The 23118-nt window shown below is 44.3% G+C and overlaps 3 protein-coding genes across 4 annotated transcripts in view; all 3 read right to left on the bottom strand.

The window, feature by feature from the left end:
* Window positions 1-8903, bottom strand: part of DHX35 (DEAH-box helicase 35) — a 30829-nt gene extending 21926 nt beyond the window's left edge. For both annotated transcript variants that reach the window (XM_058814606.1, XM_058814607.1), the window contains exons 1-10: window positions 8857-8903; window positions 7351-7484; window positions 6877-6969; window positions 6654-6731; window positions 4997-5101; window positions 4027-4088; window positions 3325-3394; window positions 2678-2737; window positions 695-807; window positions 432-528 (exon numbers count right to left, since the gene is read on the bottom strand). In XM_058814606.1, coding sequence (XP_058670589.1) covers window positions 432-528; window positions 695-807; window positions 2678-2737; window positions 3325-3394; window positions 4027-4088; window positions 4997-5101; window positions 6654-6731; window positions 6877-6969; window positions 7351-7484; window positions 8857-8896 — 852 coding nt within the window. In that variant the 5' untranslated portion in view covers window positions 8897-8903. The remainder of the gene's footprint in view (window positions 1-431; window positions 529-694; window positions 808-2677; window positions 2738-3324; window positions 3395-4026; window positions 4089-4996; window positions 5102-6653; window positions 6732-6876; window positions 6970-7350; window positions 7485-8856) is intronic.
* A 3290-nt stretch (window positions 8904-12193) lies between these two features.
* LOC131564533 (protein FAM83D-B-like) lies at window positions 12194-15059 on the bottom strand. The gene is made up of 4 exons (XM_058814986.1): window positions 14610-15059; window positions 13517-13684; window positions 12807-12931; window positions 12194-12584 (listed from the first exon to the last, which is right to left on the bottom strand). Exons 1-4 carry the CDS (start codon window positions 15057-15059, stop codon window positions 12194-12196), a joined length of 1134 nt encoding a protein of 377 aa, XP_058670969.1.
* Window positions 15060-15406: 347 nt separating this feature from the next.
* On the bottom strand, window positions 15407-22736 carry LOC131564397 (protein FAM83D-B-like). Its single transcript, XM_058814832.1, has 4 exons — window positions 22284-22736; window positions 19524-19691; window positions 18699-18823; window positions 15407-17962 (listed from the first exon to the last, which is right to left on the bottom strand). Exons 1-4 carry the CDS (start codon window positions 22731-22733, stop codon window positions 17008-17010), a joined length of 1698 nt encoding a protein of 565 aa, XP_058670815.1. The 5' UTR covers window positions 22734-22736; the 3' UTR covers window positions 15407-17007.
* Window positions 22737-23118: the final 382 nt, after the last annotated feature.

Below are 23118 nucleotides of genomic sequence, written 5' to 3'. Positions count from 1 at the left end.
GAAGAGACCAGTACATTTTGATCTCATGGCAATTTGTTTTTCTGTCAAACACTTCAGACGTTAAGCATAACAAATGGAAATTCCATTTGCTTTAAGTATTAATGATGACTCACTGTCAATTTAACAACTGGCTATGTGTGACTTGCACCAGCAAACCACACAGAATTCCACTCACTAATAAGGCTGAGAAATACAACATTAAATGACAAAAACTGTCATTCATCACTAGCTTAGATAAATTCAGGCCATATATTGCCTTCACATCTTTGGGACTGGCCTAGTTTTGCTCCCATCAATAGAGAAATGTTTGTCATCTTTACTAAGAATAAAGTAAGCACAACTAAAGAAAGCCTCAGGAGACTGAGGCAGCTTTGCAAAGTTCACAATACAGCACTGTAAAGCAAAAAAAAAAAAATTGCTTATGTCTATACCTGGCCAGTTAAAAATGCCAGTATATCACCATCATTTTCCATCTGGTGAATTTTCATTGTAGTTTCCACAGTTGATTTTATGTAGTCAGGAACAGGGCTATGGGGAGAGAAAACAGCAGAGACATGAGCAGAAAAATAGGCACAGACTGCTCCCCTCCAGCAGGGACAAACAGAGCAGCTTTGGGACACCAGAGCTCTGACCTAGACAAAATGATAGCACAGCAGCACAGTGTCACTACTGCCAAGAGCAGACAGGAACACACCTCTGCAGGTAAAAGATGTCCACTGGAAATGTCCTCCCCTCAACAGTCAGGATCACACTGGTGTCTTTGCTGGGGTCACCGGTATCATTTTGATTGAAGAAATCCCTGAATTTCTACATTAAAATAAAAGCAAACACTTTCAGTTTGACATTTCAAAGAATGGAGAGAAAAACCTAAAGAGACAAAGAAGTTAAATTACTACTACTTGGATGTTTACTTCATCAATTTGATACTGCCAAATAAAAAATGTCAAAGTTTGATTTTGTTGCCTTCTATTCTGTCCAGGGTTCAGGCATTTAGCACAAATAGCACTGCATGCTTATTATTTTGAGAAGTAAAAACTGGAAAGGGAAATAAAATTAATTATCTCAGCTGCTACAGTTGGAAAAAGAAGATAAATAAACTTTTAACTGGAAGCTAAATCTATCAAATTAGCAAAGTCAAAGCTATGAAGAACTTAGAAATAATTGGTGCAAAAAGGTTTGTGCAGAGCCTGCATATTCTCATCCATTTTTGGGTGAGTAAATTTTACAGCCCTTACTGAACACCAAGATGTCATTTTGTAAAAGCAGAGTTAGGCATGATTTATGAAAGTTTTTGATTTATGTATTGTGACACCTTCATAAATTTAGATCTATTGTCATGAAGTATTTTCAATAAATAACAGCAAAAGATGGAACTTAAGGACCCATATAATTCATCTCAACTTTTATGAGCATTGTAGAGATAACCATCAACTCTCTGTATTAAAAAAATATTAATAAAGTCACACCAATCATTTTGCTTGTATTAACTCATTTTAGATTAACTGTCATCTATTTGAAATGTGGTTTCTGGCAGTTAAAATTTTGCATTGTAATGTACAGAATATACAGCAGTGCAAACACTACCAGAGCACAGCACACTACCAATATTCATGGCATATGGTATTTGCCATTAAAGGAAATATCTGTGTGCCCACACCTTCAGTGCCATGTGTAAGCTCTCACATCTTATTAAGAGCAGTTTGGAAAAGTGGAGAAAAGGAATGAACATGATATAGGAGATGGAATAGCTGTCAAAAGGGGAGACTGAAAAGGCTCTGCTTGGGGAGCACAAAGTTGAAAAGACACAGCTGAGGTTTATAGAATCAAAGATGACAAAGTAAATGTAAAACTGGTTTTGGGGGTGTTTTTTAAAACACAAACCCCCAGTACAAGAACTGGGAGATCCTTGATGAAACTAACAGGTTTGAAAGGATTAGACCAAGTACTTCATTATACAGCAGGTGGCAAACTCCTGAAAATTACTCATGGCGTCCTGGAGACTTGCAGAATCAAAGACAATGAACAAACAGCAGGTCCATAAACACAGAGTAGAGGGAAACAGCAGGAAGGTGCTGAGTAATATCTGTACTACAACTACTGCAGCTGCTGAGGCAGCTCACACTGAACAGACCCACAGCAGGGGCACAGCCTCACGTGCTCCCCCTAAACAGCATCTCCTGTTGCTGCTGCTACAAGCAGGACACAGGGCTGGGTGAAACTGCTCAGCTCTAAGAGTTCCTCTGCTCTTCCTACTCAAAATTAAATTCAAGATGTTTTAACTAAGTTTACATAAGTGTCCACAGGCTATGAGTCAATTAGGGATGTAGTAAGATCTCACTGATATTAAATCTATTAGTTCATCACTTATTTTTATTTAGTTATTTCTATCAGCAAAACTGGGCTAAATGTCCCTTAATAAATTAAGCCAAGAGAACATATTTTTATAAAGAATACAAATATGGAGAAAAAATACATCAATACATAAAAAGCAGATTCATATTTAAATTCACAGCCAAAACAGTTTGCTGATAGAACATGAAAACCAAACAGAGCAACTGAACTACAGCAGATTTTTTCCTGCAACCACCCAAGCAGCACAGAGGATAAACTGTACATGAATAGTAGTGGAGCTGTCACCTAATGTCACCTCACTTCACCCCAAATCTCTGAGCTGTACCTCTGCATCCAAGGTGGCTGAAGCCACAATCAGGCGAAGATCCCCACGCTTCTTCTGGACCTGGGAGAGACCAACAACAGCCAGAGTTAAAAATGCTTTCTGAAATGCAAGACTAGAACCAGGATTTAAAGAATCCAGATTACTAGAAACCTCTCTGTAAAACTACAAGACAGGTGATGAATGAAGCAGCCATATCACCCCACAAGTCTGGAGTTTTATGTATTTATTTTAAGGGCATTCAGTCAGTTATTTTCATTTACTCTTGATTTCTGGTGGGAGTCAGATCTTTAGTAGGCTGAAAGTCAGCAACAAGCCCCAATCAGATCCCTTCACATGATCAGCAGCAGCAGAATCAACAGTGTATTTTTGGAACTATCAGCTAAGGAGACATTTCAGCATCAGGGGAAAGAAACAGAGGATCCTCAATGTCAGATGACCAAATTAAATAGCTGGGTATGTACAATAGGCTGCAGGATAAATGAGGAAGCAGCAATCACACTCCCTAAATGAGGAAGCAGCAATCACACTCCCTCAATTATCAGCCATCAGGATCAGAGGTTGAATGAAAAGGATGGAAATTAAAACAGTTACAGAGAGCTGTATTAAAATTACCAAACTAAAATTACAGTGAATTAAAAAAGAATTACCTTTTTTAGTAAGCCAATGGCAATGTCTGTATAAAGAGTCCTTTCATGAGCTTCATCCAGCATGAGGACACTGAAAAAAGGAGAAAGGTAAAGTTTCAGAAATTACTTGACTGACACTAGAATCAGTGTCTCCCTGTCCTCTAGAAACACCATTATTTGAAATCTGCTGCTGGACTGTTACTGTTCACAGCCACTCACAGAACTGGGGAAGTTCAAAAAGCTTGCAGCAGTGAATGAGGGAGAAAAATGTACCTGACATCACATGGGACATACACACTGTTCTCTAATCAGGCTAGTTTTAGGAAAGGAGGAGAAGAAAACAAGTCTGTGTTTACTGTACTGCATAGGTTTTCTGGATATCAGAAAAGCCTGTTTGTTGTTGGTTTGTTTTATTAGTATAAGGAAGAAAAAATAATCTAAAATTAGGAAATGAAACAATTCAGACTCCATAAGGCCCCCTTAGCTTTTGTCTCAAAACTACAGCATCAAATCCTGTTGGTTTTGGTGTTGCAATGATCAACTAACAACAGTATGTTGTTGCTGCAAACCAATATCATTTTTACAACATAAAGAAGTCAGAGTTCTACAATAATTTTCATTTTTTGGTATTTAATTTTTAATAACCACTAACAATCTATAAAAACTGCTATCATAGTAGCTTGAAAAAAGCAGGTTTTTACCAAACTTTTCATGTTTTCTTACCTGTATCTTGTTAACAAAGGATCAGCCATCATTTCCCTCACCAGCATACCATCAGTTAGAAACTAGAAGTGAATGCAAAAAAAAAAAAAAAAAAAAAAAGCAAAAAAAAAATCTTTATCATATAGTCTCCACTAACTGTGATTTTTATAGATGCTTTTGTATTGTAGGCTTTTGCCTGAATGTTTCCTGGCCTTTAACTTTCTAATGATCTATCAAATTAGACTGTGATTGCAACTGTGGTCTTGAACTAAGTAAGAATTGATGGTAAAACCCTCCAAATTTCCAACTTTAAATGAATAATCATGCTTTAAAAAATTAAATTCAGCTCTATTTAATGAACAAATATCTCCATTTCTTTCACTGTAAAAGGAACCATCCTCTGAAAAAAAAAAAAATCACAAAGCAAATTGTCTCATTTATCATCACTGCTGTTCCAGCACAACTAAAGCAAATTCTCTTCTGCAGAACACAAGCAACACTCACATTGCTCATAGCACTGAAAAACAGCTGCAAAGTTGCTATTTAATCCACCAAATTATCTCTCAGCCTACTCATCTTGGGTTTTATCTGTGCTTTTAATTAAAATCTCTTGTTAGGGGAGGATACTTTTAATCTGTGATGCACTGCAGCCTTTCCCTATGACTTTGAGTGACACCCAGGTCACACCAGTGCTGCACCAACAGCTGGCCATACCCTGAAATTGTCCTCTAGATTTAAAATGGTGCTTGTCAGACTATCAGAATAAAACAGGTACTCATTTTATTAAGGTTTGGATTGCCACTGCCATTTCAAGCACAATTTTGGGGTACCCACTTGGGAAACTGAAATGTCACCTATTCTCTTGAGTGGGCATCACAAGGTTCTCATTAATTTTGCAAAAGAATTACAAGGTTATCAATTAGTTTTGCAAAAGAACTTGAAGAGTTTCAACTAATCTCTTCAGAGTAACCCCACACTGTTGGTGTTTCACCTTAATTCTTGTGGCCTGTGGGTCTGTGCAGTCATCAAAGCGGATGCAATATCCAACCTCATGTCCCAGCACTGCCCCTCTTTCATCAGCAACACGGCCTGCAACCTGAGAAAAGAGATCCTCATGAGCAACAGACAGCCCAGCATCCTTCAGGCTTGTGTCATGACAAGCTACAAAGACATCTAAAGACACCATAAAACTCCACAAGACATGAATTAGTCCCTGTAGAATTCCAGCCACAAGTTAGTGTCAGAGTTTGAGTGACACTCTAGCCCATGCCTACAGGCAGTGAGTTCATGATTTCAGTTGGAATCTTATCACTTTGAGCCCAAGAATTCAGAATAATTGTCAATCTGGATAATGCAAAGAGAAGTGCAAGAATTTCTAAACTATGCTTTACATCTTTGCAGCTACCTATCTTTATTTCTAGCAACTCCCATGCTCTAGATGGGAGAGCAAATATATCACCTATTAAAATAAAATATCATTTTCACTTCAGGACAAAGCAATAAATCATCAGTTATATTTCTCATCTCCTGTAACAGCCACAGTCCAGGCAGGCTGCAACAACAGCCTCAAAGAAAAACCCTGCTGTGTCCATGTACTAAGCCTGAACGGAATAATCTTTCTATTTTAGGCTTAAAAATGACGCATTGAGACATGAAAGGGAGAAGAGAAGAGAGTTTGCTGTGAGAAATCATTGCAGCACTCACAACATCTCCTGTAAAACTTGTGCTCTGTCAGCTGGATGCCCTATGAAGGAGAAAAGGGAGGACACTGCAGGCAGACTGCCCAAAGCACAGGATGCAGAGCTCTGCTAGAGACTGTCCCCTTAACCAGGCTGGATCTGGTCAGGGAATCCTGGATCTATAGTATTTACTGAGGAAAATGCTGGTGTGTTGTAGATACCATTTATTATATTACAGAGAACAGGCAAAATGAGGGTTATAAAATGGCACCTCAGCTCTCTGTATAAAAAGAGTGCTGCAGCAGAAACTTCACCCACAACAAAGCCTGGCAGCAGTTGTGAAGACAAAGAAGCAGTGGATGTTTCTGTGCATGCTGCTACCAGAGAGAAGTCATTGCCCTCAGCATCTCCTTTTCCCCCTCACAGATGATGTTATGTTCTTCAAGACAAAATATGTATATGCAAAAATTTCTCATAATAAAACTGTTTCTCCTTCTGCCTGACATTTTTACAGGGAGAAACAAAAAACCACACCCCATAAAAACAACAAAAACTAAACACAAAAAAATATCAAAAACCTAGAAAGAGGCACACAACCTCTTGTTTCTTCCACTGGCTGCACAACTAAATGCAGACTTACATCACTGTTTCACCTTGTGAAAGAAGTTGAGGGTCACACAAGCACAGTTCTAGTCCTGAGTCAATCACAGCTCAGCCCTAAGTTCTGCACACAGTTCTGCTGACATCAGTCAGTTTTACTTCAAAGCTTCTACATCTGCAGTCCTGGAATGCTGGAATGTTTGGCCAGACCCACTAATCAGGTAGAATTCAGTGTGTGACACCAGCAGCTCTTAGACAAGCAGAAGCATCTTTTCCTTCAGGAGCTCATGCAGATTCCTGCTGTTCAGCAAAACCTGCTGATACACTGGAGGCTCTAATGGCAGCAGACTGAGAGATGGGGACACTCACTGAAACTGCAGCGACCCGACGAGGCTGTGTCACCCCAACAACTCTGCCTTCAGCTGTCCAGCCAGCTTCTGCCAGGTACTGCAAACAACAGAGGGGAGAGAGAGACACTGTCATGCTGTGCTTACACCAAGGTTTTGGCTCCTCACACTTTGTGTTTTTACCTGGTTCTGCTCAATATTCCATGGAAAATCCCCTGATTTCACCAAGCCACACAGACACTTACCTGGGGAATCTGTGTTGATTTCCCACATCCTGTTTCCCCAATAATCACCAGGGTCTGGTAGTTCTCCACTAGGTAAAGTATGTGATTTCTGAGCTGAAAGAGAAGATGACATTTAAACATAAAAAGCAGATTGTACAAAAATAAGAAAACAATTAAAACTATAATATTTACATATCTGGCAGACACAGTAACTTCTTGTTACATGGAGTTCACTGCCAAAAGCTAAACAGTCCTTTAAAATCTACAAATTACATGTACAGTATATAGTAAATAACATCCATCAACAAAACCCTTAGAACTGTCACTTACACTTGCCAAACAGGACAATAAATTCCAATAAATAGAGAGCAAAGCCATAAAATTATTATTTATGTTGCAAAGGGATAAAAAAAACAAAAAAAAAAAACAAAAAAAAAAACCACAAGAACCATGCATCATACAACACATTTAATACATCAAAAAGAACTCCTGTACCTTAAAAACAGGCAGCTTCTGCCTTTGCTGTTCAATGGAGAGGGAAGCATAGGGGTTGTAGATGACAGTGACAGCGCTGCTCTCAGCAGGGCTCTGCCTCTCCTCCGAGACACTGACACCAGGACCCTCTGAGCCTACAAAACAGGAGTGAATTTTAACTGGAACAACACACATCTGCCTGCTGTATCACAATACAGCTAAAAAAAATATGTTTCATACACGTAGGAATATAAAAAGAAAACAAAAATTTTTCTGTGAAAGCAATTGAAATATTACCTAACAATAAACAAGGGATATGACCCCTCACTTCAGCTCTGAATTTACCTCAGGAACTGAAACTTGATTTATTCCTGCTGTAAGCTATCACAAAGCTACTAACAACTGAAACTGTGGAATCACACAAGGGAACCAGAGACAAAAACTCATCTCAGTAATAGAATGGGTCATCTCCAGCTGCAGATTCAACCAGGAAAGTCTGAGAGCAAAGAGGAGGATTCCCTTGTTTTGTAGGATTTCCTTGTTTGCAATTCTCCCACTGTTAAAAGGTTAGTCCTTTCCAGAGCTGCCAAGCAGTTCTACCACAAATCAACAATTATCAACATTATTTCCAAGGTGCTTCTCTCAGAGCTGCTCTCCCTGGTGTTAACCACGGTTATTCCAAACCATGGCCAGGATTTTGCTCCTCCCTCAGAACTCCTTGGGATCCCCCTGCACACTTCACATCCCCTGGAGACCCCGGCAAAGGGCAGCACACCCACCCCACAAAGCACCCCCTCCATCCCCTCCCCTGCCACCCCATTCTGGGGAGCATCCAGCCAGAGCCACAAACACCCCCTGTGCTGCGGCAAGGAGGGGACAGCCATTTCCCCACTGCCCTCATGGAATCATCAAGGCTGGAAAAGACCTTCACCATCATCCAGCCCAACCATCACCACCACTGTAATCCCTAAACCACAACACCCAGCACCGGACTCAGACTCCTCTTAAAAACCCTCACGGATGGTGACTCCATCAATTCCCCGGGAAATTATTGCAATGCCTGACAACCCGAACAGTGAAATAAAAATTATAATAGCTAATGGAAAAATTATAATAGCTAATGCTGCGTCTCGGTTTAAGGCAATTTCCCCGGTTCTCTGACGGCAGACACAGCAGAAGGAACCGGCTCAGCACAGCTCCCGTCAGGGAGTTTAGGGAGCGATGAGGTCACCCCTAATCCTCCTCTTCTGGACACAAAGCAAACCCAGCTGCCGCTCTCCATAAGACACGTTCTCGAATCCTTTCAGAGCCTTGCTGCCCTTCGCTGTAAACGCGCCAGCGACCCCAACAGCCAAGGGGGGCAGCGCCGCACCCCTCATCACGGCCAGGAGCTCGGAGCTCTGTCCCCCACACCACACCCCTCAGCACGGCCAGCAGAGCTCCATTCCCCGCACCCCTCACCGCGGACAGCCCGCGGAGGGACTCCGTGCCTCGCACCCCCACATCCCGCACCCCCGCATCCCTCACCCGGCTTCCAAAACTTCACCGGCCCCACGGGCGCCGCCATCTTGGGGTGAGAGGGCGGCCGGAAGCGGCGCCCACGTGACGCGGCCCGCGTTGCCATGGAGACCGTGCCCCCCCCCCCCCCGGGCCCTCCCCTCACGCGTAGGGTCCAAAGGTTTCGGCCCATGGCGGATATGTGAAATCCTTCTTTCTGTGAAAAATGTGTATTTTATGATTGGCTTTTCGCAAATATTAAAATTAATATTATGTGTGTTGTGTTAGAAAGTTATGCTGTGTTAATTCCCTTAAGTAGTGTGTTAAATATAGTTTTAGGTTATAACAATGTTAAAATAGAAACTATGCTATGTAGGATACTTTTTTTTTTCTAAAGAAGGGACTCGCACTGAGATAGTAGCCACAGGACACCTAAATCTTTCAGAGGAAGAGAATTTGTTGCTCCATTATCAGGAGAAACTAACTTCTTCCTGCCTCACTCAGCCCTGAGGGGAAGCAGCTGACACTGACCAGACAGAATCCTGTATTTGAATGAAATTTATGCATCATGTATGAGGTGTATGAATATGCAACAGGCTGTTGCTTTTAAGGGTTAATCCTCTGTAAACGTGGTTCCTTTTTCAGGCTTGTGCTGCCCAGAAAAAGGTACCTGGACATCCGTAGCTCTTTGTTTCTATCGCCTCATATTGTACTAATTTAAATTGTCCAAATTATTATTACTTGAATTGTATCACTATTTTTATAATTTTATTACTATTAAACTTTTAAAATTTTAAAAACAAGTGATTGGCGTTTTTCACATTCCCTGTGCCTTTCTTCCCTCACAAGGCAAAAATCTGCAACAACCAAGAGACACCAGAGTTCCTGTCAGCACTGAGTAACAGCTACTGCCCAGCAAACTGCAGTGCAGGTGGGTGGCTTGGCAGTGCCTGGCCAAGGAACAGTGGACTATAAGGGAATAAGGTGCAAACTGGGATCAGGTTTGCACCTTATTCCCTGGCACAGAAGCTGGGGCTGCCCCTGGATTCCTGGAAGTGTCCAAGGCCAGGTTGGACAGAGCTTGGAGCAATCTAGGAGAGTGAAATGTGTCCCTGCTCATGGCAAGGGTTGGGATGAGATCAGCTTTAATGTCTTTTCCAACCCATCCCTTTCTGTGGTCACCTGGGGGAGCATTTAACAGGGTCGAAAGATCACTGCCCTAAAGTCCCTGCTCATTAAGTAATTAATTAGAGCTGATTCCTTCTCCAATGAAGGATGCCTCCACAGCTGCTGCACTTTACACCAGGCAGCTGAAGGACAACAAAGAAAATTATCACACTAATAATGAATAGATACAGCTGTGCCCCACCACAGGCTGCTTACAGCCTGTTTAAACCACAAACACACCCATGAAAGCCCATGGAAGTTAATATTGAATCAAACTTAATGTAGGCTTTCAGTTAATTAAGTAGAAGCTAAAGGAAATATAAAAAATTGAAAGCCCAAACTGTTTCTAGTAAGTTTAGTAATACTGTCATATATTCATGCTTATGGGGAAAAAAAATCTAATCACATCTTATATTCTTATAACTTCCCACACTAGCAGTGCAGTTATGGTGATTAACACAAACTGTACCTCACAACACTCTGCCTCCCTGGTCACTTGCTGAGTAACCACACGTAAAAGAGGTTATTAAGTTATAATTATGATGTTCTTTAAGGTTCTAAGTATATGTTTCAATGCACTTTTGATATTAAGTCCACACTATCAAAAATAAACACAACTCACAGTATTTTGTATCATCAATATATTAGTAATCGTTGAGAAAAAATCCCACATGGAAAGAGCTGCCTATTAAAGTAATGAGATGAATAACAAAGTGGAGAAGTTATGCTTGAGAAAATATATACAGATAATTATTATGAAAATAAGACTGCACAAAGAGTATTTTGCATAGAGTTCAACATTGTATGGGGTTTGCCTTTATGGAAAATATAGCTAAGAATAAAAATACATATTTCAAGTTTCTTTACATCTGGATGGAAGTTAATAGTACAAAGCTATGAGCTATTGAATATTTACAGATTAGGAGAGCCTGAATGATTACATTTCCATGATTGTCAGAGCAGAAGAAAGAGGGCCCAGATTAGTTGCATACTAATCAGTACATTTTTGCAATGTACATTTTTGCAATGTACATTTTTGTAAGCTCCATCTGTCCCGTTTAATGTCACCTTGCTGCTGTTTAGCTGAAATTCCTCTGCCAGGTTTTAACCTTCCCCTCTGAAGCCCAGAACCCACAAGACACTCACACAAGCACATATCTGAGTATTTTGCAGTAGAAGAGCCACAAGAACAATTGAGAAATGATAAACATTGTTTTGGCTAATGAGTATCTGCACTGGCAGGCTGCTGGAACTTCAGTGCCTCAATGTGCAGCTGTTTGGGAGGATAGCTTATTCATTTGAGGGTGATTTTTTCCCTCCAGAAATGAATGGATTAAAAAATAATAATAAAAAATTGAGCTTCCAAGACACCTTAAAAATGGTTCTGACACTGACTTCTGTGTCATTGCATTTCTGGTGAAATTAGGACTTCTGTGAAGAGGCAGCAGCTTTACAGATTTCAGATCTACTCAGCTTTTTCCACTAAACCAGACAGCAGCAGCAGCCACAAAGACAACAAAAAGTCTGTCTGGTAATGGCAAGGAATTGGTCTCATTTGGCTCTCCTACAAACATGGGGGTCCTTTAGAATATTATCCCTCACACATTTATTGCATGATGCCCAGCAATCCAACCGGTCTAATACAAAGGCCATTTGAAATTCAGTCACACTAAAGCCTTGTTTGCTGACACATTAGCTCATTCTGCCTGCCAGCATAGCTTTGTATGAAGAAAATGTAACATTTGACAAGTAATAGTGTGGTACTGACCTACTGGCTTCTAGATTAGGATTACTCCTGGTTTGTGTCATGAACCAGTTGGTGGAGAGTTTCTACAAGACCAAGGCTGATTTCAGAGCCTGCTTTCATCTTGGAACAGACTTTCAAGCAATATGAATTTCAATACCTAGATTTCTTAACAAAAAAACAAAAAAGGGTTGAGCTACTTAGCTATGACACTGCCAACCCATCAGCTTAAAACATGCACGAACAGGTTGAGAAATGAAAATTTAACAGAATAGTAGAAGTCAATAATGGCTGTATAATATTCTTCAAACAAAGCCACAATTCCAGTTTCACTTTCTGTCAGTCTGAGGTTTCTTTCCCAGCTGCCCTCACAAACACACTGCAGGAGAGTGCTGGGCAGGGATGGACAGACGTGGTTCCTGAGGTTGTGCTGCTTGCTCTGCATGGACATGCAGATCATCTCTCTATGATCCAGTGTGGCCTCATAACCAGGGAGCCATTCCTCTTAGTCAGCGGGGGAGAGGTGTGCAGTGTGTTATTTGGGCTGTACACTGCCTCCCTGGAGGCGTGCAGCCAGCTCCTCTTCCTCTTCAGCTCTCCTACAAATGCTCTCAGATACAAAAATTCCATTCTCAGGAAGTGTTCCCTGGTCATGTCTCTGGAAGCCACTGTTATCCTGAACAGCTGGTCCCACACCTTGTTCTTCTTGCAGCTGGAAAACTCTTGGAGATTGATGGGCTTTGACCGTGAATGAAGAATCCGAAATTCCAGGTCAAAGTGTGCAACTACTGGGCCTGACAGGATCAAAATGTTACTGCTGTTCAGCTTCCCATCTGTCCACGTAAAACTAGCAAAGGAAGAGTGAGAAAATGATGAGTTAATTCCAAATAATCAGTAAAGAAAGTATTCACTGGAAATTCCCCTTCACCACATTTAGTTATGTTGTTTTTACAACCCAACTGATGAGCAGTGGGCTCTTTTAAGGATAAATGTTGGTCATAAAATTTGATCAGTTTTCCTTTCTATGCAGAGAAATCATGTAAAGCAAGAGAAAGAAATTGGCACTTGCCTGTAGGAGCCTGTGGTCACTCTAATGCCATCAATCAACATGAACTTTTCACGGACTTTTCCAATGATTTTGGTGCCTGACCTGGTGCAGTACGTGCTCCCCGTGATAATCCGAACCCTCATCAACTGTTAATGACACAGCAAGAGTCAGGTGCACTGCAAATTTCAACTATTGCATTAAAGGAGTAACACAGCAACAACCGTCCCTGATGAACTGTGCACTGGCACAAGAGTCACCACAGGGAACAAAGTGAGGATTTTGTCTTGTTTTTGTAGGCAAAGAGGTGACATTAAGGGGCAAACCCATAAACTGACTGTGCAGAATGGGACTGTGAAAATTCCTGTCACCAAATCATCAGGATCCAAATTCCACAGACTCCTGAGAACCTGCTTCTCCCTCATCCCTCAAAGTCTCGACAAGCCCAAGCAACTCCAGTCATGCTTTAGGAACCGGACATTCCTCCAGCATTTCCTTGAACTTTCAATTAGTATTTGTACTCAGAAAGCAGCTGTAACATCCAATTACTAAGGTTTCAGATTTTCTATTAATTACTATCTTATGTAGGAATAGTTAAATCTTCCAAGATTGAGCTGGAGCTACATAACACCCATTTTAAGTTGTGGCAGCAAGTATAATAATTTCTTCACAGCTTAAAGATTACAGCCATAAGATGATCAGTTCCCTACCCCTATAAATATGACAAAGCTCACCTTTTCCTGCTCAAGGTCAACTCCCAGATCCTTGCACATTTTTAGAAAGTGGGAAAATGAAGACTGATCTAGAAGGATATACACTTTAACTTGCCGTTGGCTACAGGCTTCCAAGATGTCTGTGAAGATATCAGTGTCTGTGAAGGAATCCATAACCAGAGCAATCATCTGAAAAGAGTTTCAGAAGAAACCATTAGGCTGTTTCCACAGCATTGCAAAGGAGATAGCACATGAGAAATTTGAGTTTCAAATTAAATGCTCCCCCCTGCCTTTTTTTCATGTGGTATTGGAACATGGCACAGTCTTCTGTGATAAAGAGTATTCTTCCTCACCCTGAGATAGAGCTAGAAGCTTGGTTTTGCCCTATGTTAGGCAAATTTGATCTCTTCCTAAGCAGGAGAGGTCTTTTTCTTTTATTCTTTCTTTTTTCAAAAGAACAGATGTCTTTTCCTCAAAAGCATTGCCAGAAGAAAAAGTTGAGCTTACTTACAATACTACAGTTTTCCCATCTTCCAACTTTTCAAGTATAAAAAGAAACAGCAAGAAAACCCAAAACCACCAGCGTCTGACTGCTCTTTATATCTCAGCTCTCTGTTTGAGATAAACGTCAGGTTCATCTTCACCTCACTATTCAGATTCTCATATTTCAAGTTAAGATCTGAATAAAACATCCCTTGAGAGCCAGCTCCTACCCCCGCAGATCTCCCCCATGGACTGAACCCCAGGATTTGCCGTGGGTCCTCTGCAGGATGGGGAAGCGAGCCGGGAATGGGCACTCCGGATTTATCGCTCACGGGTGCCAACTCCGAGAGAACTCAGCGGCACTCAGAGAGCCCATTCGGCAGAATGGGGGGAGGAGAAAGCCGGCAAATGATTAACCTGATTAAAAAATAACTACCAAAGTTGGTGGAGAAGACATAAAGCAATACGAAACAGGAGAGTATTTTAAAACGGAAGGGTATGTAAGTAAGAGAAAGCGGAGAAGGACGAGGCGGCCCCGGGAAGCCGCACAGCGGGAGCGGGCGCTCCGCGGGCACTCAGTCAGTCAGTCAGTCAGTCAGTCAGTCAATCACTCGCTCGCTCGCTCACTGACCTGCCGGGCGGAGCGGATCTGGCGCCGCACCGCCTCCTTGCAGCCGTAGATGCTGTCCCCGCAGCCGGGCTGGAAATGCGCCTCCACCCGCGTGAGCCCGCGGAAGGCGCCGCTGGCGAAGCCCGGCCAGCCCAGCTCCAGCGCGGGCGGCTCCAGCTCCGAGCGCTCGGGGAAGTAGGTGAGCGACGAGGCGTCCAGCGAGGCTCCGGCCGACGGCTCGGCCGCCGGCTCCGGGCCCGCGGCGGGCGGCAGCGCGGCCCGAGCGATGTCCTGCACCTCGGGCTCCGACAGGAAGGGCGGCAGCTGCTCCCGCCGCAGGAAAGCGCGCAGCGCCTCGGGGCCGCCCGCCACCAGCTCCTCCAGCGCCAGCCGCTGCGCCTCGCTGTACGGCCCGGCCGGCGGCGGCCAGCGCCCCGAGCCCTCCTCCAGGCACTGCGACGCGTTGGCCATGGCCGGAGCGCCCCGCCGCTGCCCCGGCTCTTTATAGGGCTCCTAACCCGCCCGCTCGCCCACGGCACAGTCACGGGTGGCACAGCCCGCAGCCTTCCCCACGCCCAGGGAAGCGCCAGCCTCGGAGGAGGAAGGATCAGCCCAGCCCTGGTGCTGCTGCCCAGCCCGCATCAAAAGGCTGCTCCAAAAGTTGGAGAGGGCAAATGGCCCCAGCCAGAAAGGACGAAGTGACTTAGTGATCCCGATTTAAAATGCCAAATAAACAGAAAGCAAAGCTCAGCGATGATCAGGTGAAAGCCCCCAAGGCAAAAAGGACTTTATTTGTAAACTGTTTCTTGTTCCTGTTAGAGTACCTTAACAGCAGCACAGTATAATAAAGCTTAAAAGCACATAGAACAAACAAGGTAATTTTACATACATTCAAGAACTGCAGGACTTGGCTCTTAAAAATACAACTCGATATTGGCTTTGAAGGTGTAATCTTGGCTCTCTCTCTGCAGTGTTCCAGATCCACAAATCAAGCAATAAAGTACTTTATCATTTTGAACAAGTGCAGACAGAACTTTTTTCCCTACCTCCAGCTTTAGTGGAGTGGCTGCTTAGAAATCAAAGCAATAAAAGTAGCTAAGCCTCGTTGTCCTTAGAGATTTCAGACAGAAATGCCAAAGTTAGTTACTCTCAACACTTGCAGCCTTTTTGAGTTATGGATATTTCTATTAATTCATTCATTCAGTATTCAAGCCAACAGCTGAAATGTGCCATCTACTGGACATACATGCCCTGAATAAAAAGATACATAACCCAGACACTGGTTTGATTTGACAGAATTCAGTGTGGTTGGTCACTGAAGTACTGAGAGGCAGGTTTAAAGAAAAACAGGCCAGATCTCAGGGAGAGACTGCACACATTGCTCAGGTAAGAGACCCAGCAAGCACAGACATGCACAGCAATCTGCAAACAGATAAAGGCTTTGCAAAGCAACCAAACCTCAGGTCACCCAATATTGGAAGTATCTTCAAAAACTAGAGTGGCACTTTAGCTCCTCAAACTGAGTTAGTAGTAGAAAAATAATAGAGCAGGAAAGAGTATTTCAGATAGCAAAGTTAAATAGAGAAAAATGTTTATTTAACACCTACAGTTACTTGTAAATTAACATTACCCAACATAACCCATAACATTCTGTAGTGCATTTGTCAGCTTACTTTTGAACAGGGGATTTGTCACTTGCCCTCAGTGATTGTCTCGCCTTGAAGCACACTGCAAAGCAGGAAGCACACACACACACATATATATTTATATATCTCTAAACAAAGGCACCAGAGCATGATGACACTAAAGGGCTAGTTAGCTCATTCTGTTTCAGATGGCATAAACAAACAAAATATAATACAGTTGAAGATAACCTGCAACTGTTTCAACACTCTTTGCAACTTTAGTGGAAGAGTAACATATATATCACAGGAGTAAGAATAAAATCAGCTTCATGGCTGTTTGTAAAAGCTGATTCCTCTCCTGTCAAAGATAAAGTAGAAATAAAAGTCAGTATTGGAAAAAAAGATTGAGAATTCCTTGACATAATATAATTCCTTGATATAAGATAGATCTCCATAGCTACTCTGAACAAGGTCAGTGTGACTCAGATTTTTCGAAGTTTACATAAATTAAAACTAAGGCATTAGCAATCCTGGAAAGTAGTAGTACGTTCAGTTTTGAGGTTAAATACCCAGAATAAAAATGATCTTCACCACTAATGCATACAAGAGGAACCTCTAATGTAATGTCTCTTTTTCATCACTTACATTGCATAGGATAAAAACAAAGTGCTGGAGAGTGGTGCATTAAAAAAGTATCAAAGAAATAAAAGTGCTGGATGGAAGTGGAAGAATCTTAGGTACAAAGTGACAGCAACTTGAGCCTGGGGTTTGTGTGGTGTGTGGTCAGGGCAGGATCATTTATTGAGGGAGTAGAGCGAGGCGTGGCGCAGGCTGTGCAGGCTGGCGCTGATGTCGCGCCTCTGCTTCAGGCTGGCCCCGGCAGGGACCTGGCTCAGGTAGGTGGCAGGGACACGGCCCCGCCGGGACAGGATGGCCACCATGTGGCTCAGCTTCGACCTGATGGTCGAGTAGTGGAACTGCCTCTCTTTGTGCAGTTTTTGGAAATATTGTGCCCTGTGACTACTGGAATAGTCAAAGGAGCGGAGAGAGGATATTGAGCCTGTAGAGCTTGCAAGAGAGCACTGGGATGATGATGAAGACAAGGATTGCAGACTAGAACCAGATACGGCCTTTGCAGGCAGAAAATACTCTTCTCTTGAAAACTTTCTGGGAAGGAGGGGTGTTTCCGTGCTCTCCTCTTCCTTTGTCTGTGTCACTGCAGTCTTCAGCAAAATGGATGTCTGAGTGCCTGTCACTCTGGCTGTGACAGAAGCCTGAGTGCTAGTGTCTGCTGTGGCAGTGCTGGCCTGAGTGGCTGCATTGCATTTGGTCACAGCTGCCATCTCTTCCCACGGGCCAGTTTGAGTTGATGCACTTCTCTGTTCCACTGTGCCCACTTGATTGCTGAAAGACTCCTCTTCACACAGGCAAGAAAGCTGCAGGTTGCAAAGCTTTCCTGCAGGAGTATATTCAGTTTGATCTGCTTTTTCCAGCAATTTCTTTGGTGTGCTAGACAGTCTGGCAAATTCTGCTCTCAAGTTGCCTTCCACAGTATATTCTTTGGAGGATTCTGTTCTGGTCAGCAGGTGATCAAACATGCCACTGTTCCTGCAGCTGGACGGTCGCTTTGGGCTGATGGGCAGCGACTGGGCATAAAGAATCCTGAACTGGAGGTCAAAGTGTTCCACCACTTGACCTGACAACACCAGCAAGTTGCTGCTGTTCAGCCTTCCATCAGACCACGTGAAACTGTTGAAAACAAACCAAGATTCACAGTTAATCTCCAGTGCATTTCAACAGTGCAGCTACGGACAGCAAGACTCAGCTTAAAAAATGAAGATAAGGTGTGATGGTGTTCACAGGGGTCCGAAGATGAGGGAAGAGATGAGGATTTGACTCCGTGTTTCAGAAGGCTGATTTATTATTTTATGATATATATTACATTAAAATTATACTAAAAGAATAGAAGAAAGGATTTCATCAGAAGGCTGGCTAAGAACAGAAAAAGAAAGAATGATAACAAAGGTTTGTGGCTCGGACAGACAGTCAGAGCCAGCTCACTGTGACTGGCCATTAATTAGAAACAATTACATGAGACCAATCACAGATGCACCTGTTGCATTCCACAGCAGCAGATAACCATTGCTTACATTTTGTTCCTGTTCAGCTTCTCAGGAGGAAAGATCCTAAGGAAAGGATTTTTCATAAAATATGTCTGTGACTATAAGGTATGAAGTCAACAGACTATTCATTTATGCAGGAATAACTCTTATTTAGCCATGGCCAAGCTCTCTGCTAGCAACAAGTTGAGTAAGTCAGTTTTCCAAAGGTGTTTTCAGATTTGTGTCAGCCCCACTTGGACTCAGCTATTCCAGGTGCCATTGGCACTCATTAACACAGGGCAAACAGCGAAGTTAATACATCCTTTTGCAGCAAATCACCGTTTCTACAGCTTCACTGGGCACCAGCAGACCCCAATACTTGCCTGTAGGAGCCTGTTGCCACTCTAATGCCATCAATTAACATGAACTTCTCCTTGGCTTTCCCAACAATTTTGGCACCTGACCTCATGTAGTACGTGCTCCCTGTGAGACTTCGAACTCTCATCATCTGGTTCAGAAAGGAAAGGAAAAAAGTGACATCAAATTTAAGTTAACTTCCAAAAACTTTTGATTAGCAATTCTACTGTGCAGCTAAGCACAGTATGGAAGAGAGGAATGAAATTAACTTTTTGTACAGTCTGTGTATGAGTGTTTTTTGTCACACAGTGCTAAATTGCTGTTAAATTGGGTGACAACAGTCAGTTCCAATTAGTTACTGCACAGGAAGGCAGGAGTGTTTTCCCTCTCCAGAGAAACTTTTACTGCACTGAACATAAGCCTATCCAAGCCAAGCCATAACACAGCCATGTCCATTTATATTCACACAGCTAAACAAATTGCCTGGCTCACATCATCCAAACCCTTTTAAAAGAAAGTATTAGGAAAGAAAGCAGATGGTACCAGAGCTGTGCCACCCTTCAGCTTCCCACGTTTCTGTTTTGCTTAGCAAGCAGTTCCTTGAGCCAAAGAATAAAGCTATTTAAACATTGCAAAATTCAATCCCTGAAAATTGCTGCATCCTCCGGACAGGGATCCCAGTGCACACAGCTCATGGGACTGGTGCACATCATGGTTGTACCTCCTACATAAGACCAGGTTGATTAAGCCTTTCAAGGCAGTCTGATGCTTTATAGAAAGGTTTCTTTGACATGCATGAACTGTACCACAAAAATAAAGACAAACCACACCAATCCCAATTCAGTACTTACACTTTCCTGCTCAGGACTAACTCCCAAATTGTTGCACATTTCTAAGAAATGGGGTACAAAGTCCTGGTCAAGAAGGATGTAGACAGGAACTTGGCGGTTGTTGCAGGCATCCTGAAGGTCACTGAAGATCTCAATGTCTGTGAAGGAATCCATCACAAGGGCAATCACCTGCAAGGAAAGCCACACCACTCACTCAAGGGATTTATTTTACACAAGACCACTACCGCCCCCAGCCATTTTCTCCTGCTGTTATCATCAGAGCCTCATGCACATTTCCTTGTCCTGTTACACAGGCTCTAGCAAGCTCTAAAAGATTTCTATATTCCCACAACACTCCTGTAAATTCATTGTGCCCCAGCATGCAAAGCATAGGACTGAAGAGGTTTTTCCTCTGTCTGCTGCTTTTGTACGCTTTCACATTCTCCTTTCCTACACAACCCCCTGTAGTGTGGCCAGACTGGGGAAGCTGTCACAGCAGAATCTGACAAATCTCCAGACAAACCATCTCCACACCTGTTCTCCCCGTGTTTCAAGCAGCTACAGGAGAATTAGCTTGAATGGCCTCCCTGCTGTCAGAGCTCACAAACCCCAGCTGATTTCCAGACTCTTCCTGGTTTCTATATTCTTGCTGAGTTTCTGTCCCTTACCTTCACAGGAAATCCCTCCACTGACCCAACAGTTCTTTCAAAAAGGCAAATCCTAAGATGGGAATATCACATGTATGAACCATCTCTCCAGCTAATTCAGAGCCACCTCACGCACTACACTGATTTGGTGCTTGAGCTCTCACCCTTCCAAACCACTTCTATGTAGGGACACAAAGGCATAAAAAATTCCACTTTATGACTGAATTTTCTATTTTTATATTAAACCAGCATAAAGACCAATGACAATACAACCACTGTGGGTACCTGGCACCTGCCCTTATCAGATGGAGGCTGCTGCAGCACACCCAAGGTGTATAAGCACACAACAGAGCTGCTCTGTGTGTGGCACAGCCTGTACTCACATGAAACCTTTCCCACAGGAACAGGCTGAGCTCTGCATTCCCACCTCTGTCCTGCTCCCTAAGGGACTGGTTCTGTTTGGCTGAGTTCTGACATGTAACATGCACAAGCACATGGGTATTTCTAGATAAAGTTACTTTATGTTGGTGCTTCTTGCGTGTGTCCTGAGTTTCTTGCCACCCAATCACTTGTCTAAGTGTTGAAGAAGATTAAAAACCAATAAGATGCTTTTGACAAGACCAGACAAGTGAGAAAACCACCCCTGAACACAAAACAATTCACACAAAACCCTTGGGAACACTGATGCCTTCATATGGCAGCACACTTCAATTCCTAGCATGTATGAGTTCTAGTCCCAGAATTAGCAGCTGAAAAAGAAACAGTTTTGCCCAAAACGTTTAGAGGAAAGAGAGAAAACCCTTTTCTCTAGTCATCCATTCAGGATAGCAAGGACAAGATCACAGCAGTCACTTGAACTAACTGCATTTGAGTGCATTAATTAAGGAAGAAATTATGCAGCATCTGAAGTTTTCCCAGTCTTCACATTAACTTGAGGAACTCAGAAATTATTGAGAAGTATCACACAGAATCTGACATTCAGTAAATCTTAGTGTGTCAAAAATGCCCATTTATGTCCACAAAAACTCTCCCTGGATCAGGCACAGCCACAAGCAGGGCAGGAGCAGCTTGCCTTGCTCTTGGCTCAGAGTGAGGGAAGGTGCTTGACAGGATGCTGCAAGAGCAATATTACAAACAAGTACAGCTTTTGAGGGGAATAAATGCCTTTATGGTGTTTACTCGAGTTGCCAGACTGGTCTCATGTACCTGTAGGGATTGTTTGAGAACACAGCTTCCTCCGGGACCGTTTCTGGCACGGAGCCCGTCGTTCATGTCATCCTCACACGCCCTAAGCTCCTGCCCTCGCAGGGGAATAGAGACTGAGCTCGGTTGTTGATTCAGGGTGTGCCGTGCACGTTACACAAAGAGACAGGGGTTGCTTCATCTGGCCACCCAAAAAGGAAGGTACACATTTAAATTCTAGCTGAGCCAATGGAATGGCTGCTAAGGAGAAGGGTGGTTCCCAGCTGGGATTACTGTTGGAGGCTATAAACTCCGGGAATGCAATGAGCTACAGGGAACAGCTACAGATTCCTACGCCACGTGGTTTTCAAGCCATACTGTGCATCAGAACAAAAGCGTTCACTCCTGTGGGGAGAAAGTCCTGTCAAAAGCAGTTCTGTAGGTCACTTAGTGAGCTAAGGAAAATACAATCGCGGTGTTATATTTATAGGTAACCTTCTCTTACAGAAGAGGCTTATTTTGTGTCACACCCTTTAAAGGGCAGTAGGATGTTTCTGCAAGCGCACCTGCCTGGCAGAAAACATCAGTGGGGAATCCTGAACAGGATAACTTCTGCTCCCAGTGAAAGCAAGGTCAGCTGGATCCAGCGGCTGTGCTGGCCAGGGCAGCAGCGCTGCGGGAGGGGAGCGCTGGCGCATCATCCAGAACACCGGGGAAAGGGAGGGCTCGCAGATGCAGCAAACAGAGTTGGGCATTTTTTCTGTATTTTCGAGCTTGTCCTCCTTAACGACACTATCTGCTCGACAAGGGCTTTAAAGCCACTTGGTTTTGTCGGGTGTCCCATGGCGACGCGCAGCGGTGCCGATTCTTGATGCGCTCGCAGACCAAGGGGAGAGGGACCCCGGGCAGGGCAGGGCAAGGAAGGGAGCTCCTCGGGCACTCACTCACTGACCTGCCGGGCGGAGCGGATCTGGCGCCGCACCGCCTCCTTGCAGCCGTAGATGCTGTCCCCGCAGCCGGGCTGGAAATGCGCCTCCACCCGCGTGAGCCCGCGGAAGGCGCCGCTGGCGAAGCCCGGCCAGCCCAGCTCCAGCGCGGGCGGCTCCAGCTCCGAGCGCTCGGGGAAGTAGGTGAGCGACGAGGCGTCCAGCGAGGCTCCGGCCGACGGCTCGGCCGCCGGCTCCGGGCCCGCGGCGGGCGGCAGCGCGGCCCGAGCGATGTCCTGCACCTCGGGCTCCGACAGGAAGGGCGGCAGCTGCTCCCGCCGCAGGAAAGCGCGCAGCGCCTCGGGGCCGCCCGCCACCAGCTCCTCCAGCGCCAGCCGCTGCGCCTCGCTGTACGGCCCGGCCGGCGGCGGCCAGCGCCCCGAGCCCTCCTCCAGGCACTGCGACGCGTTGGCCATGGCCGGAGCGGCTCCGAGCCCGCCGGGATCGCTCTGTGCAGTTTGAATCCAAACAGCGCGGCCGCCGCTGGAGGAGCCTTCCCCGCCCCGCGCCGCCGTTGGCTCCGACAGGAGGGCACCGCCTCCGCCGGGCGGGACCGGGACGGGATCCCGGCTGGGACAGCCCTGCTGCCCTGCAATTGAATCGGGACTGCTCTGCCAGAGCCCTCCTGCCCTTTAAAGGAGCTCCCGGGCGGGGATGGCCCTTCTGCCCTTCCATGGAGATCCCGGCTGGGGACGGCCCAGCTGCCCTTCAGTGGAGATCCCGGTTGGGGCCGCCCGGCTGTCGTTCAATGGAGCCGGGACAGACCTACCCGAGCCCCGCTGCCCGTCAATGAAGCTCCCG

Source organism: Ammospiza caudacuta, chromosome 15 (genome assembly GCF_027887145.1).
Source record: "Ammospiza caudacuta isolate bAmmCau1 chromosome 15, bAmmCau1.pri, whole genome shotgun sequence".
Lineage (NCBI taxonomy): Eukaryota > Metazoa > Chordata > Aves > Passeriformes > Passerellidae > Ammospiza > Ammospiza caudacuta.
Note: the sequence above shows the minus strand (reverse complement) of the source record. Positions and strands in the feature narration are given on the sequence as shown.